At 56.7% G+C, this 14,100-nt stretch overlaps 2 protein-coding genes across 2 annotated transcripts; one reads left to right on the forward strand and one right to left on the reverse strand.

Moving 5' to 3' along the window:
• Positions 1–761: 761 nt before the first annotated feature.
• KRTCAP2 (keratinocyte associated protein 2) lies at positions 762–3,803 on the reverse strand. Its single transcript, XM_045545266.1, has 5 exons — positions 3,265–3,803; positions 2,786–2,940; positions 2,615–2,678; positions 1,151–1,217; positions 762–914 (listed from the first exon to the last, which is right to left on the reverse strand). The coding sequence occupies exons 1-5, from the start codon at positions 3,344–3,346 to the stop codon at positions 794–796; spliced, it is 489 nt and encodes a 162-aa protein (XP_045401222.1). The 5' UTR covers positions 3,347–3,803; the 3' UTR covers positions 762–793.
• A 224-nt stretch (positions 3,804–4,027) lies between these two features.
• On the forward strand, positions 4,028–13,285 carry TRIM46 (tripartite motif containing 46). The gene is made up of 10 exons (XM_045545267.1): positions 4,028–4,090; positions 5,461–5,722; positions 5,964–6,307; positions 6,988–7,131; positions 7,252–7,347; positions 8,049–8,302; positions 8,575–8,696; positions 9,705–10,007; positions 10,829–11,126; positions 12,143–13,285. The coding sequence occupies exons 1-10, from the start codon at positions 4,028–4,030 to the stop codon at positions 12,534–12,536; spliced, it is 2,280 nt and encodes a 759-aa protein (XP_045401223.1). The 3' UTR covers positions 12,537–13,285.
• Positions 13,286–14,100: the final 815 nt, after the last annotated feature.

The raw sequence follows: 14,100 nt of genomic DNA on the forward strand, positions 1-14,100 counted from the left end.
CTTCATTGCAGCCTTTACCCCTTTCCCCAAAGGTCAAGACTGCAGATCGTTCATGTACTTTTCTTCCATGATTAGACTCTCACATTAAGTATATACCACTCCTGGTACTGATGGTACTCAATAAATATTTGGTAAAAATGAACCCAGTGCAGTGGTACGTGCCTGTAGTCCCAGCTATTACAGAGGCTGAGGCAGGAGGATCACTTGAGCCCAGGAGTTTGAGGCTGCAGTGAGCTATGATCAGACCACCTGTGCTCCAGCCTGGGCAACAGAGCAAGATTGTTTCCATAAAATAAAAAAATTTTTTTAATTTGGTAAAAATGAATCTTGGGGCCAGGTGCGTGGCTCATGCCTATAATCCTAGCACTCTGGGCGGCCAAGGTGGGAGGATTGCTTGAGCTCAGAAGTTCGAAACCAGCCTGAGCAAGAGTGAGATCCCATCTCCACTAAGAAAAAAAAAAAGAAAAAAGTTAGCCAGTTTGATGGTGCACACCTGTAGTCCCAGCTACTCGGGGCTGACGCAGGAGGATCGCTTGAGCCCAGGAGTTTGAGGTTGCTGTGAGCTAGGCTGACACCATGGCAGTCTAGCCTGGGCAACAGAGTGAGACTCTGTCTCCAAAAAAAAAAAAAGTATCTTGAAGGAAGGAAAAGCTCACCATCCCCAAGGACTGAAAAGAGTAGGTGCCAAACTGTCTTCACATTCTGCACACCCAAGCAGGTACTGGCAGATGAGGCTCACAACATATCACAGCTCACAGAGCTAAAAAGAACGAACTTTATTGAACATTCAAGGTTAGTTTCTCTTCTTGCCCTTGCCCGTGACCTTAGCTGGTGTGAGGACTGGAGCTGTTGCCTGGTACAGGGTGGAAGAGATCTTGTTGATGTAGTACAGACCGACCATAGAGAAGATGAAGCTACAGGGTGAAGACAGAAAGGTCATGGCATCACTGGGCATGCTGCCAGCATGGTGCCCCCTAAGGCAGACACTAGCATTGGGGAAAGAACTCAGGCTCAGGTTTAAGAACATGGGGAAGGGCAAAAGAGGGAAAACAGAGGGGAGGTGTGGGGGGAAAGGTCCGACACCAATACAGGAGGATCCAGTGCCAAAGAAGAGGATGCTGCACCACTTACCCAGCTGTCAGGTACATACCAGGTGGTGACACAGACTCGGTGGATGAGGCCAGATGCAAAGAGAGCCAACAGGAGGCAGAGGAGAACTAAGGAGGCAAGAAGAGACAAGGAGTGTAGTGGTCAGAATGGAAATACCAGGCATTTGTATGTGGAGTCTAGGAGAAACCTACGGCTCTCTGAATCTTGGGCAACCTGCTTGGAAGGGTAAGAAAACAGCAGGAGGTGGCCTTAATGATGGCCTAGGACACGAAGGTAGGAGATGCATGCTTTTTACAAGCTCTGCCCCAAGTGGCACTTAACTTCCCTATGCTGGCTTTCCTCCCATAAAAAGCAAAAGGAAAAATGATAGCAGAGCCTGAAGGGCAAGGTTTGCTCCCATTTGGGGAAGAGGATTAAAGCCTTTCCAACAGAAGGCAGCCAATAAAAATCAATTCATTAAGCTGGCTGACAAGCGGTGGAAGTTGAGGGTCTCTCTCCCTAGACACAGGTTGGAGGGCAGAGTGTCTGGATATGGTTGTCAATGGAGGCAGGAAAGGATCTGAGGACATCTGGAATAGGATGGGAGAGCTGGTGGGAGGGCAGAAAGCAAGGGCAAACAGGGCCCCACCTGCCCCGCTTCAGACAGCAGGGAAGGCAAAGAGGGCCCAGAACTTTGCTCCACAACAATGGTCTCTTTCACAAGCAAGTGAAGACAATACACATGGAAACAAAAAATCTAACAGAGAGAAGTCCTGAGGCTGCTGCTTGGAAGGAGCTCTGGAAGCGTACAAAAGGGCTAGGTGGAGAGAGCAAGACCTAGACTGGGGCAAAGAAATGAGGGCAACAGGGACAGATCTTTGTTTTACCAGATGAAGGTTTCACATGAGATTCCATCTGCTGTGAATTCTTGAGCATGGGGCATTCCTTAGGTGATCTGGCCTTGATGCCTAATTTGCTTTATGAACTTAATTCTCCATAAATAATTAAATCATCAATTCTTGCTTAAATAAGCAATTAACAAGGATTATTCTAAACAGAAAATAATCTAAAGTATTCTAATTTGGTCAGGATTCCTGCTGCCATAGAAATTTGGTGTATCTCATATTTAGGCTCTTCACAATCCCCTCAAATAAACAGAATTCACTGTTATTGGGTTAATTTCACAATCAGTGAACTTGGTCCTGCTGCTTCTTCAGCTGGGGAAAAAGAACACTTTCCTTTGGATGGATGTAAAACATCAGCCCAAACTTGCCTGTTCCCCTCAAACCTTCCCTGGGAGCCGGCCAGAATCTAACCATGTTTCTTGCTTTCACAGGCCTTCTCTTCCAGCTCCAATTCCAGGAGCCAGATAACGTGCTGGATCCAAAAGTGTCTTCTGTCTTCAGTTTTAGTAAATGTATTTCTCCTTAACAACCTTTACCACCTAAGCACCTGGAGATTCAGTATCATGTTTGGGGGAGGCTAAAGAGAAGGTTCAGATACTGAACCTCTAATTTTCACTTACTCTCAGGGAAAATCTTTGCTTGGAATCCTTTGCCAAAGACAAGATTCTCCAGATTATTGAAGGCCTGGGTTGAGGAAGTTAAGGAACAGGGCATGCAACGGAGAAACTGTGTGGGGAAGGGGAAGAGTATAAGCCTACGTGGCCCTCCTTCTCCCCCCGCAGGAAGGATACAGTGAGAGAGAAGACGAAGAGGCCGGAGCCAAGCAGGCCCCCCTGAATGGTGAGCCACTCGGTGGAGGCCAGCTGGCGGCTGTACATCTGCATCCCAGCGAAGAGCAACAGGGACAGGAGAGAGGAGAGCGCCAGCGACGTGCCTGTACCCACCACTGGAGGAATGGAAAGAAGCGACAGAGTCAGGCTCGGCCCTCCCTCCAGGAGCCACAGGCAGATGCAGCCGGTCCCGGGGCTGGCTGGGCCGACCACTTGCAAGCACTCTCGGAACTGCAGCCACAGTCCCGAACTCCCCGCGCCCCGCGGCGACCCCCAGGTATTCCGTAGCCCCGGACGCCCAGAACCCTCCCATCCGGAGGGAATGCCCGCTCCCTGGAATCCAGGACACGTCAGCTCTGCCGGGAGAGGACCAGGAAAGTTTGCCTGGCCCAACTCCAGACCCCTCTAGCTTGTCCCGCGGATCCCACCGGTCCCGTTACCCATCATGCCCCGGCCGTGAGTCCAGTCGGCGCCTCTGGCCAAGAAAGGGGAGCCGAACCGGGCGCAATTAACTGTGCGCATGCGTCAGCGCCCAGCGCGGCCTTGCTTCACCTTCCCGGTCTTCTTTCTCTCGGCGCCTGGACGCAGCGCCCTCTTCCGGTAGGGAGGAAATAATGCGTCGAAGAACATCCTCAGCCACCGCCCTGGTCCCTAGGCTTTCCCTGTAACCGGTACATCTGCTGCCACTCTGTACAAGCTGCGCTTATCTCTTCAAGTCGTTGGGCCCATGGCCTATAGCCTATAGCCCACCTCTGCCTTCTTTTCCATTTATGTCAACTCGAGGGCATGTTCCTCAAATCTCCTTGCCCCATGATCATTGGCTCAACATCTCCCGTGGACTCTTGCCCAACTCAAAATGTAGGGCTCCCACCCACAGCCCATCTTCCTCTGAAACTAACCTCTCGCTTTATTTGAGAAAGATTAGGAGCCAGTGAAAAATAAGAATATAAGAAATGCTTGCATCCACAAATACCCTTCCATGTTACCCAACCCCCCCCCCACCGCCCTTCGAGAACCACGTGGGGAGAACTATTTCCCACCCCCTACCCCGACGGGCGCTGTTCGAGGCTGGTCCCTGGAGCATGCGCAGTGACTCCTCACCCCCACCCCTCCCCACACCCCCACTGGGCTCCTGCATCAAGCCCGGGGTTCGCAGCCGCAGCCAGGATCGGGCACCCGGGGGCGGGCGGGCACGGTAGGGCCATGGCTGAGGGTGAGGATATGCAGACCTTCACTTCCATCATGGATGCACTAGTCCGCATCAGTGTGAGTTAAGGTTGGGTCGAGGGGAAGGGAAGGGGGTGTATAGGGGTCCGGGGCAAGCTGGGACCTTGAACAGGTGTGGGTCCAGGAGGATGCTGGGATGTAGACAGGGGGCTAGTGATGGCAGAAACGACTGGGAGGGTCTGGATGCAGGTATGAGAGGGGTAATCCCAGGTGCAGCCCGGAGGTGAGTGTCCTGAAGGCGTCGGTCTCCTGGAGTGTGAGGAGCTAGGAACAGCCCAGACGCAGCGGGTGGGCTGGGGTAGCCGCCTGCAGTGCACCAAGGCTGGGGCTTCGGGGGGGAAAGGCGCTATGTTTCCTATGAGGAGGGGGATCTGTGAGCTTGGATATTTTCCAAGAAAACTGAGGACAGGTGGAGGGTGATGAAAGAGACTTCCCAGGGTGCAGGTCCCAATTTGGACCCCTCCCCGAGGCCCCACCCCACCGCACCCCCACTCAAGGCTGCCTCCGAGCCTGCGGTTGTCATGGCAACCCGTGCCCGGCTCTCCCAGGGGCGGTGCCAACCCTGCTCCCCCCCACCACTTCCTTCCCCCTCCCTCCCTGTCCCTCCCTCCTTTGTGTCAGCTGCGCCCCTGACCGGGATGGCTGCGAAGAGAGGGAGCAAGGTGAGGTGTGGGGGTGGGGCATAGCCTAAGGACCCCCGCCACCAAAAGGGGGAGGGGTACTTCCGGTGGGGAGGGGGCGAGTAGGCGGGGCACTTGTTCCCCCCTAGCTTGGGGAGGGGGTTGCCGCTGGCCGGGTTGCGCTGGGAAGAGGGTGGGATGGTGGGGGGCGAAGGGGCATGGTTTGGTATCGAGGGACTGGAGGAAATGGATGGGGAAGTGAAGGATGGGGAATGGAGGCTGGGGCGGCCGCAGGCCGGAGCCGCGTTAGGAAGAGGGATGGGGCTGGCAGGAGGACGGAGAGCCAGCAGCGCCTGGCTATCGGGAGGAGTCAGACGCGGGTGGAGGAGTGCTAGAGAAGGGGGCTGTGGTCCGCACGGAGCTGCAGAATGGGCGGTGTCCTTGAGAAAAATGCGAGGGGCAGACAGCCCAGAGATGGAGGGATGAAGGCAGGTGAGGGGAGCTGCCAGGTGCGGCTGCTGCTGTCGGAGGGATGGGGGTGGGGCTTGACGATGGGGGATGCACCAGTTCCAAGCATCCCTCCTCTGGGCCTTTAGCTCTGCAGAAAGGAAACAGAGACAACGGTTTGAGGGCTGGGAAGGTCTGTGAACCAGATCAAGGCAGGTGCTGGGGGAAAGCCCTAGGTAGCTTGTCTTGCCCCTTCCTAAGACCCCTTAAGGGCAGCCAAGGGGCCTGCTTAGATATATTTAGGTGTCCAAGCTCTTACCTAGCCTCCTGGTCTCTCCACAGACGAGCATGAAGAACATGGAGAAGGAACTGCTGTGCCCAGTGTGTCAAGAGATGTACAAGCAGCCATTGGTGCTGCCCTGTACCCACAATGTGTGCCAGGCCTGTGCCCGGGAGGTGTTGGGCCAGCAGGGCTACATAGGCCATGGTGGGGACCCTAGCTCCGAGCCCACCTCTCCTGCCTCCACCCCTTCCACCCGCAGCCCCCGCCTCTCCCGCAGAACTCTCCCCAAGCCAGACCGCTTGGACAGACTGCTTAAATCAGGTGGGGCTGGGGCCTGTGGGGTGGGGGTGGGAATGCTGGGCTGTTCATCAGGAAGATGGAAGGGGTCCTTCACTGGTCAGGGGCATCCGTCTGCCTTTCTGGGGGTGGAGATACTGCTCATCCAGACTCTAGTGACAGCTGAGATCTGGCACAATAAAAATCTAATTTTAATTGAACAGACTTCCTCCACCCCCAGCCAGCTATATAACTCACCTCCTCTACCTCCCTGGTTCATCCACAGGCTTTGGGACATACCCCGGGCGGAAGCGAGGTGCTTTGCACCCCCAGGTGATCATGTTCCCGTGCCCAGCCTGCCAGGGTGATGTAGAGCTGGGGGAACGGGGCCTGGCAGGACTTTTCCGGAACCTGACCCTGGAGCGTGTGGTGGAGCGGTACCGCCAGAGTGTGAGTGTGGGAGGCGCCATCCTGTGCCAGTTGTGCAAGCCCCCACCACTAGAGGCTACCAAGGGCTGCACAGAGTGCCGCGCCACCTTCTGCAATGAGTGCTTCAAGCTCTTCCACCCCTGGGGCACCCAGAAGGCCCAGCATGAGCCCACCCTGCCCACCCTCTCTTTCCGCCCCAAGGTGAGCTGGCCCTTACAGAGGGAGGGACATGGTGGTACTGGGCAAGTGGGGGTGCCTGGCATTATGGGCTTCCAAAAGGAGGTGGACAGGAGATTGCCACTGCCCAGCACCTTTCTCTGTAGCAAAGTCACCGCAAATCATTCATCTTTGGGCCTTCATCTCATCTACTGCATGGGGATGGTAGTATCTGCCCTGCAGTATATATATACTGGCAGGGTTGTTGAGAGAATCACATGAAATAATGTTTGTTCACTAAGAAGTATTATCTGTACACTAAAAACGTCTGTATGCATTCATTCATTGAACAAATATTTATCAAGCACCTACGTGAATGGCCATTCTAGGTGTTAGGGATACAGCAGTGAACAACACGGACAAGGTGAATTATTAACCACAAGGCTAAGATTAATTATCACCATTATTATTATCATTACCACACATCCCGGTGAGGTAGATGAAGGGAAGAGCAATGCTAGTGAAATGGGCATTGCCAGAGACTGCAGGAAAGGCTCTCCTTGGTGCCAGTGTGTACCACCAGGTGGCACTGTGGAGCACCACCGGCTGATCTCTCCTCCACTCCCATCTGGCCAGTGGAGGGAGGGCACCACACTGCTCTCCTGGTAGGTAGCACCCTTACACATACCATCGGTTGACCACCTCATTGCTCTTTGTGTCCCTAGGGCCTTATGTGCCCAGACCATAAGGAAGAAGTGACCCACTACTGCAAGACATGCCAACGGCTGGTATGCCAACTCTGCCGGGTGCGGCGCACCCACAGTGGGCACAAGATCACACCAGTGCTCAGCGCCTACCAGGCCCTCAAGGTGAAGACTCCTCCTCATTCAACCCCTGTGCTAACTCACACTCTCACCCTCTTGCACCTCCTCCTACCTGCTGGCTTCCACAGAGCCAGGCGTGATGCCCACCTCTTTCTTCCCCCTCAGGACAAGCTGACAAAGAGCCTGACATACATCCTGGGAAACCAGGACACGGTACAGACCCAGATCTGTGAGCTGGAGGAGACTGTGAGGCACACCGAGGTGAGGGAGGGCATGGAGGTGGGCCCTGGGCCCTGCCTGGGAGCGGGGGCAGGAAGGGGGTGTGGGTGGGCATGGCCCAATCACTTCAGTGCAACCTCAGGAAGCTGGCGAGGTGAGATATGTCCAGGTTCTGGTTAAATCAGGTTGGCAAGAACCCCAGTCCCCCAGGCCAGGCTGTACTTGGGGCTGCAGCAGGGGCAGGGTGGCTATAGCTTAGGACAGAGAACTCAAAAGCCCAAAGATGTCACTCAGATGCTCTCAGGCTCAGTTGCCTACTGAGGATGGCACACATCCCTGGAGCTAGCATGAGGTGATGGCTCTGATAGCTTCTGCCAGATTGTTTGAGTCGGCTGACATGGAGATGGACTAATAAGGATGGCATAGATGCCAGGAGACATTAGTGCAGTCCAACTGGACATTAATGCAGCCATGGCTTCTTTTGTTTGGGTGAGTCCTTAAGGGGTTGAAATTATAATATGGACATCCAGAAAGGTTAGGAAAATGGTCAGTAGTAGAGCCCATCTTGGGGCATAGGTGCCCTTGCAGCCATGAGCTTGGCCCTATTGGAATAGGTGAGTAGGATTTCCCCAGATCCTTTGTGATCCTAGCCATGCTGTGGTGTTCCAGGAGGCTGGCACAAGTGCTGCCTCCAAGAGGAAGACAGTAAGTCACACATTCTTTGGGTGTTGCTCCCTGGGCAGGTGAGTGGTCAGCAGGCCAAGGAGGAGGTGTCACAGCTGGTGCGGGGGCTGGGGGCTGTGCTGGAGGAGAAGCGGGCATCACTGCTTCAGGCCATTGAAGAATGCCAGCAGGAGCGGCTGGCCCGTCTCAGCACCCAGATCCAGGAGCACCGGAGCCTGCTGGATGGCTCAGGTCTGGTGGGCTATGCCCAGGAAGTACTTAAGGAAACAGACCAGCCTTGCTTTGTGCAAGCAGCCAAGCAGCTGCACAACAGGTACTCAGGGGCATGGTACAGGGGCACGGGCTCCTGGGGGGCAGGAACATCATGGGTGTAGCCAACATCTAAGGCAATGTCTAGGGCACTGCCAGGTGGAGAGCTGAGCCCCTGAGGATTTTCATGAGGCCAGACTGATGTCAGCTTGTGCCAAGGGGCAAGGAAGAGACCGAAAGCAGTTGCTAAGGCTCTAGGGGCAAGCAAGGCAGACTCAAGGGGAAGGGTGGCTGCCCAGATGGCAGTGCCTGACCCTCTTCTCACCCCCATCCCAGAATTGCCCGAGCTACTGAGGCCCTCCAGACATTCCGGCCAGCTGCCAGTTCTTCTTTCCGCCATTGCCAGCTGGACGTGGGGCGTGAGATGAAGCTGCTGACAGAGCTTAACTTCCTGCGAGGTAAGGAGATGGCCAGGCCCCATGCCCAACCAGACCCTTCTTCCCTTCCTCCCCAGCAGCGGGCCCGGGGGGCAGTGCCCACCAGGGACCTCCCCGGCCTCCTACCTGGCCTGGCCAGCCATTCCTCCCACCCAGCCCACCCTGCCACACCGTCCTACCGCGCTCAGCGCTGCTTCTCCCTCTCTTTGTTTGTAGGCTGTGGCCACCGCGGACTCTGCTCCGGAGCACCCCAGGCAAGTCAGCGGCCCTGCCCCGGGGGCCCTGCCCCCCGCCGGGCCCCCCTCCCCACCCCGCCGCTCCCACGCAGCTCGGCCACCCACTCATTGCTTCCTTCTCTTTCCTGCCTTCATCTGACCTCATGGTCCTCCCACTTGACCAATGCCCTCTGTCTCTCTTCTGCCTTCTTTAGGCCCTTGCCTAACTCTGGCCCTCTGACCTTTTGTCCTTGTGACCCTTGCCTTCTGGACTTGCATTCTCTTCCCCTTGACCTCCGCTCCTGCCCTGAAGCTTTGCTTTCTTCTGTTGTCTGCCCATTTTCTCCCTTGCTGACGCTGCATCTCTCTCCTGATCCTGTTCGCCCTCCTGCTCTGTGCCCTCTTGCCTGGGTTCCAGTGGCCTTTGCCTGCCTCTCCCCGGGGCTCCTCTTAACTCATAGAATATCTAAGCCGGAAGAGCCCCCTGAACTTTTCTGGTCTTATACCCTCATTTGACAGAGGAGGAAACTAAGACCCAGAAAGGGGAAGTGACTTATCTCGGGCCCAAGTGAGGTAGTGGCAGACCAGGACTAGAACACAGGCCTCCTGACTTCCTGCCGAGAACTCTCCTGCCTCCTTCTCCCCTGGGCCCTGCCCCTCCTGTGCCCAGTGTCCAGATAAGTCTTTTCCCCAGCTCCCTCTCACCCACACTCACCCCCCCGGCTCCCGCTGCTTCCCTTTTCCTGCCTGCCCCTGCCCTCCATGTCAGGCCAGTGGCCAGGCCCTGACTGACCCCTGCTGTCTCTTCCAACAGTGCCTGAGGCTCCTGTCATTGACACCCAGCGTACCTTTGCCTACGATCAGATCTTCCTGTGCTGGCGGCTGCCCCCCCACTCACCACCTGCCTGGCACTATACCGTTGAGTTCCGGCGCACAGATGTGCCCGCCCAGCCAGGTCCTACCCGCTGGCAGCGGCGGGAGGAGGTGAGGGGCACCAGTGCCCTGCTCGAGAACCCTGACACAGGCTCTGTGTATGTGCTGCGTGTCCGTGGCTGCAACAAGGCCGGCTACGGCGAGTACAGTGAGGATGTGCATCTGCACACGCCTCCCGCCCCTGGTGAGTGAGCAGGCGGGTGGGCGTGGTGTGGCAGGCACAGGTGGTCGTGCAAAGGGCACAGGGTATGCCCGGGCCCAGGCACTAACAGCTGGCTCCGTGTGGACACTGGAGAGGCCGTTTAACATAGTGGGTCACCTGCACTAGCTCTGGAGCTAGAGTGCTTGGGTTCAAATCCCAGCTCTGCCTCCTGCCAACTGTGTGGGTGGCTTTGGGCAAGTTTTTCACCCTCTCTGAACTTCAGAGCCCTTTCCTGTAGGGATAATATTACTTACCTCATAGGGTTGTTGTGAAAATTAAACTGTTGTGAGATGACACATGTAAAGTCTTAGCACAGTTTCTGGCTCATAGTTAGGGCTCAATAAATATTAGTAAAGTGACTGTCTAGAAAATAGTTTGGTCACTGGGGTGTGGACATGATAGGGAACCCTTGCCACCTAAGTAGGGGGCATAATATGTAGGGCTTGGGTAACCAGAGGGAACAGAACAGTAGTGGGGACTGTCCACAGGGCTGGCCACAGGAAAGGGGTTAAAGGAAGAATTGTGAGACAGCTGGGTCTGGAACCCTGGTTTCTGTGTCCACTGGTCATCACTGAAACTCTTCCTGGGGCTCCCTGCCCATCTGGGGTGCCCTTTCCTTTTCTCCTATTCCCCCCATTCCAGTTCCCCAGGAGCCCCCTGCCTGTTCCTAGTGACCGAACCCCTCGGCAACTTGTTCCCTGTTCTGCAATCTCCCAGTGTCTTATACTAACACCTCACAGCCCCCAGTGCCAGTGTTTGTCCCTGAAGTCCTTCCTTCTGTCTCAACCTTCCCCTCCTTCCAGTCCTGCACTTCTTCCTTGATGGCCGCTGGGGTGCCAGCCGAGAGCGGCTGGCCATCAGCAAGGACCAGCGAGCAGTACGAAGTGTTCCAGGGCTACCCCTGCTGCTGGCTGCTGACCGGCTGCTGACCGGCTGCCACCTGAGCGTGGACGTGGTCCTGGGTGATGTGGCTGTGACCCAGGGTCGCAGCTACTGGGCCTGCGCTGTGGACCCAGCCTCCTACTTGGTCAAGGTTGGCGTCGGGCTGGAGAGCAAACTTCAGGAAAGCTTCCAGGGTGCCCCCGATGTGATCAGCCCCAGGTCAGGCCCCTCTGGAAGGGATGGGGTGTGGGGGCTCTGGGTAGGAGCTTGGGACAGGGTAGGGGTGGCAAGGGGAGCACAAACTTGCTGGGGTGGGGCTGGCTGGGGAGGAGATTAGGAGAAAGTCATAGGAGCATGGAAGCCAGGCTGGGAGGCCTGTGGCCAGCAGACATGGGCTTTGTAAAAAGGTTTTTGGAATGTGTGGTCAGGGAAAGGGATGATAGAAGAGGGAGCCATCTCCACCTCCTTCCGTCTGTCTGTCACTCAGGACCAACACACCATCCTTCCAAGACTCTGTGTCCTTTCTCAGTAATACCCCATCCACATCCTTTCTCCACAAAGCCCTTTCTCTCCAAGACCTCCTTCACCCACCTCTTTTCTCAACATCCTAAAATTCTTCCTTTCCACATCCCATCTCCACAACCCTCCTCTCTGCAACATCCTGTTTAATACCCTCCCACACAGGCTTTTCTCCCTAACCCCTCTCCCCAGCACTCTGTCCCCCAGCATCCCCCAACGCCAATCCCCTCCTAAACCCCATCACCCCCAACCCTGCATCCTCTAATATCCTTCATCTCTGACACCCACCTTCCCAACAACATCCTTTCTCTGTTCCTCCCTTCTCCCTGGTATCTTAGTCACTAACCCCTGATTCTGCCAACATCCGCCTAACCCTCAAAACCTTCACCCAGGGTAATTCCCTCCACACCTCTTTCCTCGACCCCTCCCTATCTTGGTAAGCGCTACATTCCTTCAATGTGCTTCATCAATGCCTCGTCTTTCCTTGTCCCCCCCAGTGCCTCTCCTGCCAGTGTGCTTTCCTTTCAGTACCCGTTTCCCACCAAACCAAACCCCCAACTCTGTACTCTAACCCATGTCTCTTCAACATGTTTTCTCCTTGATACCCCAAATCGATCCCATCAACCTCTTGCTCCACATTCCATCCTTCCAGCATCTCCCTCCGGCACCCCATCCCTCACTCCCTTACTCCTCCTACCCAACACCCACTCCTACAGGTACGATCCGGACAGTGGGCACGACAGTGGTGCTGAGGATGCCACAGTGGAGGCGTCGCCACCCTTCGCTTTCCTAACCATCGGCATGGGCAAGATCCTGCTGGGGTCCGGGGCGAACGCAGGTGCAGGGCTGACAGGGAGGGACGGCCCAGCAGCCAGCTGCACGGTGCCCCTGCCACCCCGCCTGGGCATCTGCCTGGACTACGAGCGAGGCCGGGTGTCCTTCCTGGATGCTGTGTCTTTCCGTGGGCTCTTAGAATGCCCACTGGACTGCTCAGGGCCTGTGTGCCCTGCCTTTTGTTTCATTGGGGGTGGCGCAGTACAGCTACAGGAGCCAGTGGGCACTAAGCCTGAGAGGAAGGTCACCATTGGGGGCTTCGCCAAGCTGGACTGACTCTTCAGGCCCTCTTCCAGAGCTGGGGTCCTCCTGAGCCCTGGCCCCCTAAGCCTCCTGGTGCCAGGTTGTTACCCCCAAACTCTTCCTACCATGTGGTCCTGCCCCTTGCCCTATGTCTGTGTCTTCCCAGGGCTTTCTCTTGACCAAGGGGCTTTCCTCTGCTCACCACTCTAGCTGTCCCCCATTCTCTCCCACTGCCTGCTAGCCCAGGCCCCCACCCCACCAGTCTCTGTACCATGCCCTGCCTTTGGCCTCTTACCCAAATCATGGAGAGAGCCCCTTCTCCATCTCTGTGCTGTACCCCCCAGGCTGATTGGGAGGGAGGGCACTGGAACACTGGGCATGGTCTCAGCTCTGCCCATGGCCCTGCTGAGCTCCCTGCCCCATTGATGCTGAACTACAGCCTCGGGGCAGGCAAGCTCTTTGGCTGGACACTGTCCAGGCACTCCCTGGTGAGGGAAAGGGGACCCTATCAGTCTGCTTTATTTATTTGGGTCCCCACACCTCCCAGCCGCATGCCCCTTATGTCCCTCTTCTCCCTCTTGCATGCTTTACCTGTCCCGCACCCATGCCAACGTGCCAAGTCTCCCCTGGGGACCCAGCTGAGACTGAGTACCCCCACTGGGTTGGGCCAGGCAAGGCCTCTGGTGCCCCTGCTGCCCCTCTGCCATGGGCACTGCTAGGCCTGTGCCGAGCAACAGCTGTTATTTTCATGGTTTATAAACAATAAACTGTGATGCCAGGCACATCTCTGCCTTCCTTGAGCGTGACCATTCCTCTTAGTTTCTGTGCTGGGTGTGGCGGGCGGGGAGGGCTCCAGGGTGCTCTGTTGTTCCTCAGAGCCAGGGTGCCCGGTGGGTCTGGTCGCCAAGCCAGGCTCTGCCGAGCCGACCAGGGCCAGCAGGGGGCGCAGCTCTCCAGCTGCCGGCGTCAGGCCCCAGACGGGGCGTCCGGGCGGCCTTGCCCTGGCCCTGGGGCAATGTGGTTGAGGGGGCGGGCACTGTGCCTGGGCCCAAAGGGGTCAGGGAACCAGAACCATTTCCCCATTCCCAGGGTGCTGGAAAGCCCACCCCACAGGCAGCGGACGGGTGGGGCGGCTGGGGGCCGGGGAGGGACGGGCCTGGCGCCAGCGCCCGGATCCAACCCAGCCACCCAGCCACCGACTTATCGTGGCCCTGTTGACTCTGCGGCTGTTATCGCTGCCCAAGGATTTACTTCACACTCGGGCAGCTAAGAATAGAGCCGCCTGCGGGCACCGTGCCAGGGCGAGAAGAGGGCGCGGGCCCGAGTGAAACCCGCGGAGGAGAGGGGAGAGCCACTGGGCAGGCGGACCCAGTCACGCTAGCCCTCCAAGTCCACCTAGGTTTTGTTCCTCCTTCCTCTTGTGCCCCAGGGGTGGGGGAGAGGTGACTGAGTTCTTCCGCTGGCCACCCCTGCGCCCTTATGTCACTTCTTCCCCACATCTCCTGCTTCTTAAATTAACCCCACTCCTTCTTGCCTCCTTTCCTTCCCCCCTTCCCCAAAGCCCCCTTCTAGGCCCCCTGGCGGACACATTCTGACC

The sequence above is a fragment of the Lemur catta genome, chromosome 3 (assembly GCF_020740605.2).
Source record: "Lemur catta isolate mLemCat1 chromosome 3, mLemCat1.pri, whole genome shotgun sequence".
NCBI lineage: Eukaryota > Metazoa > Chordata > Mammalia > Primates > Lemuridae > Lemur > Lemur catta.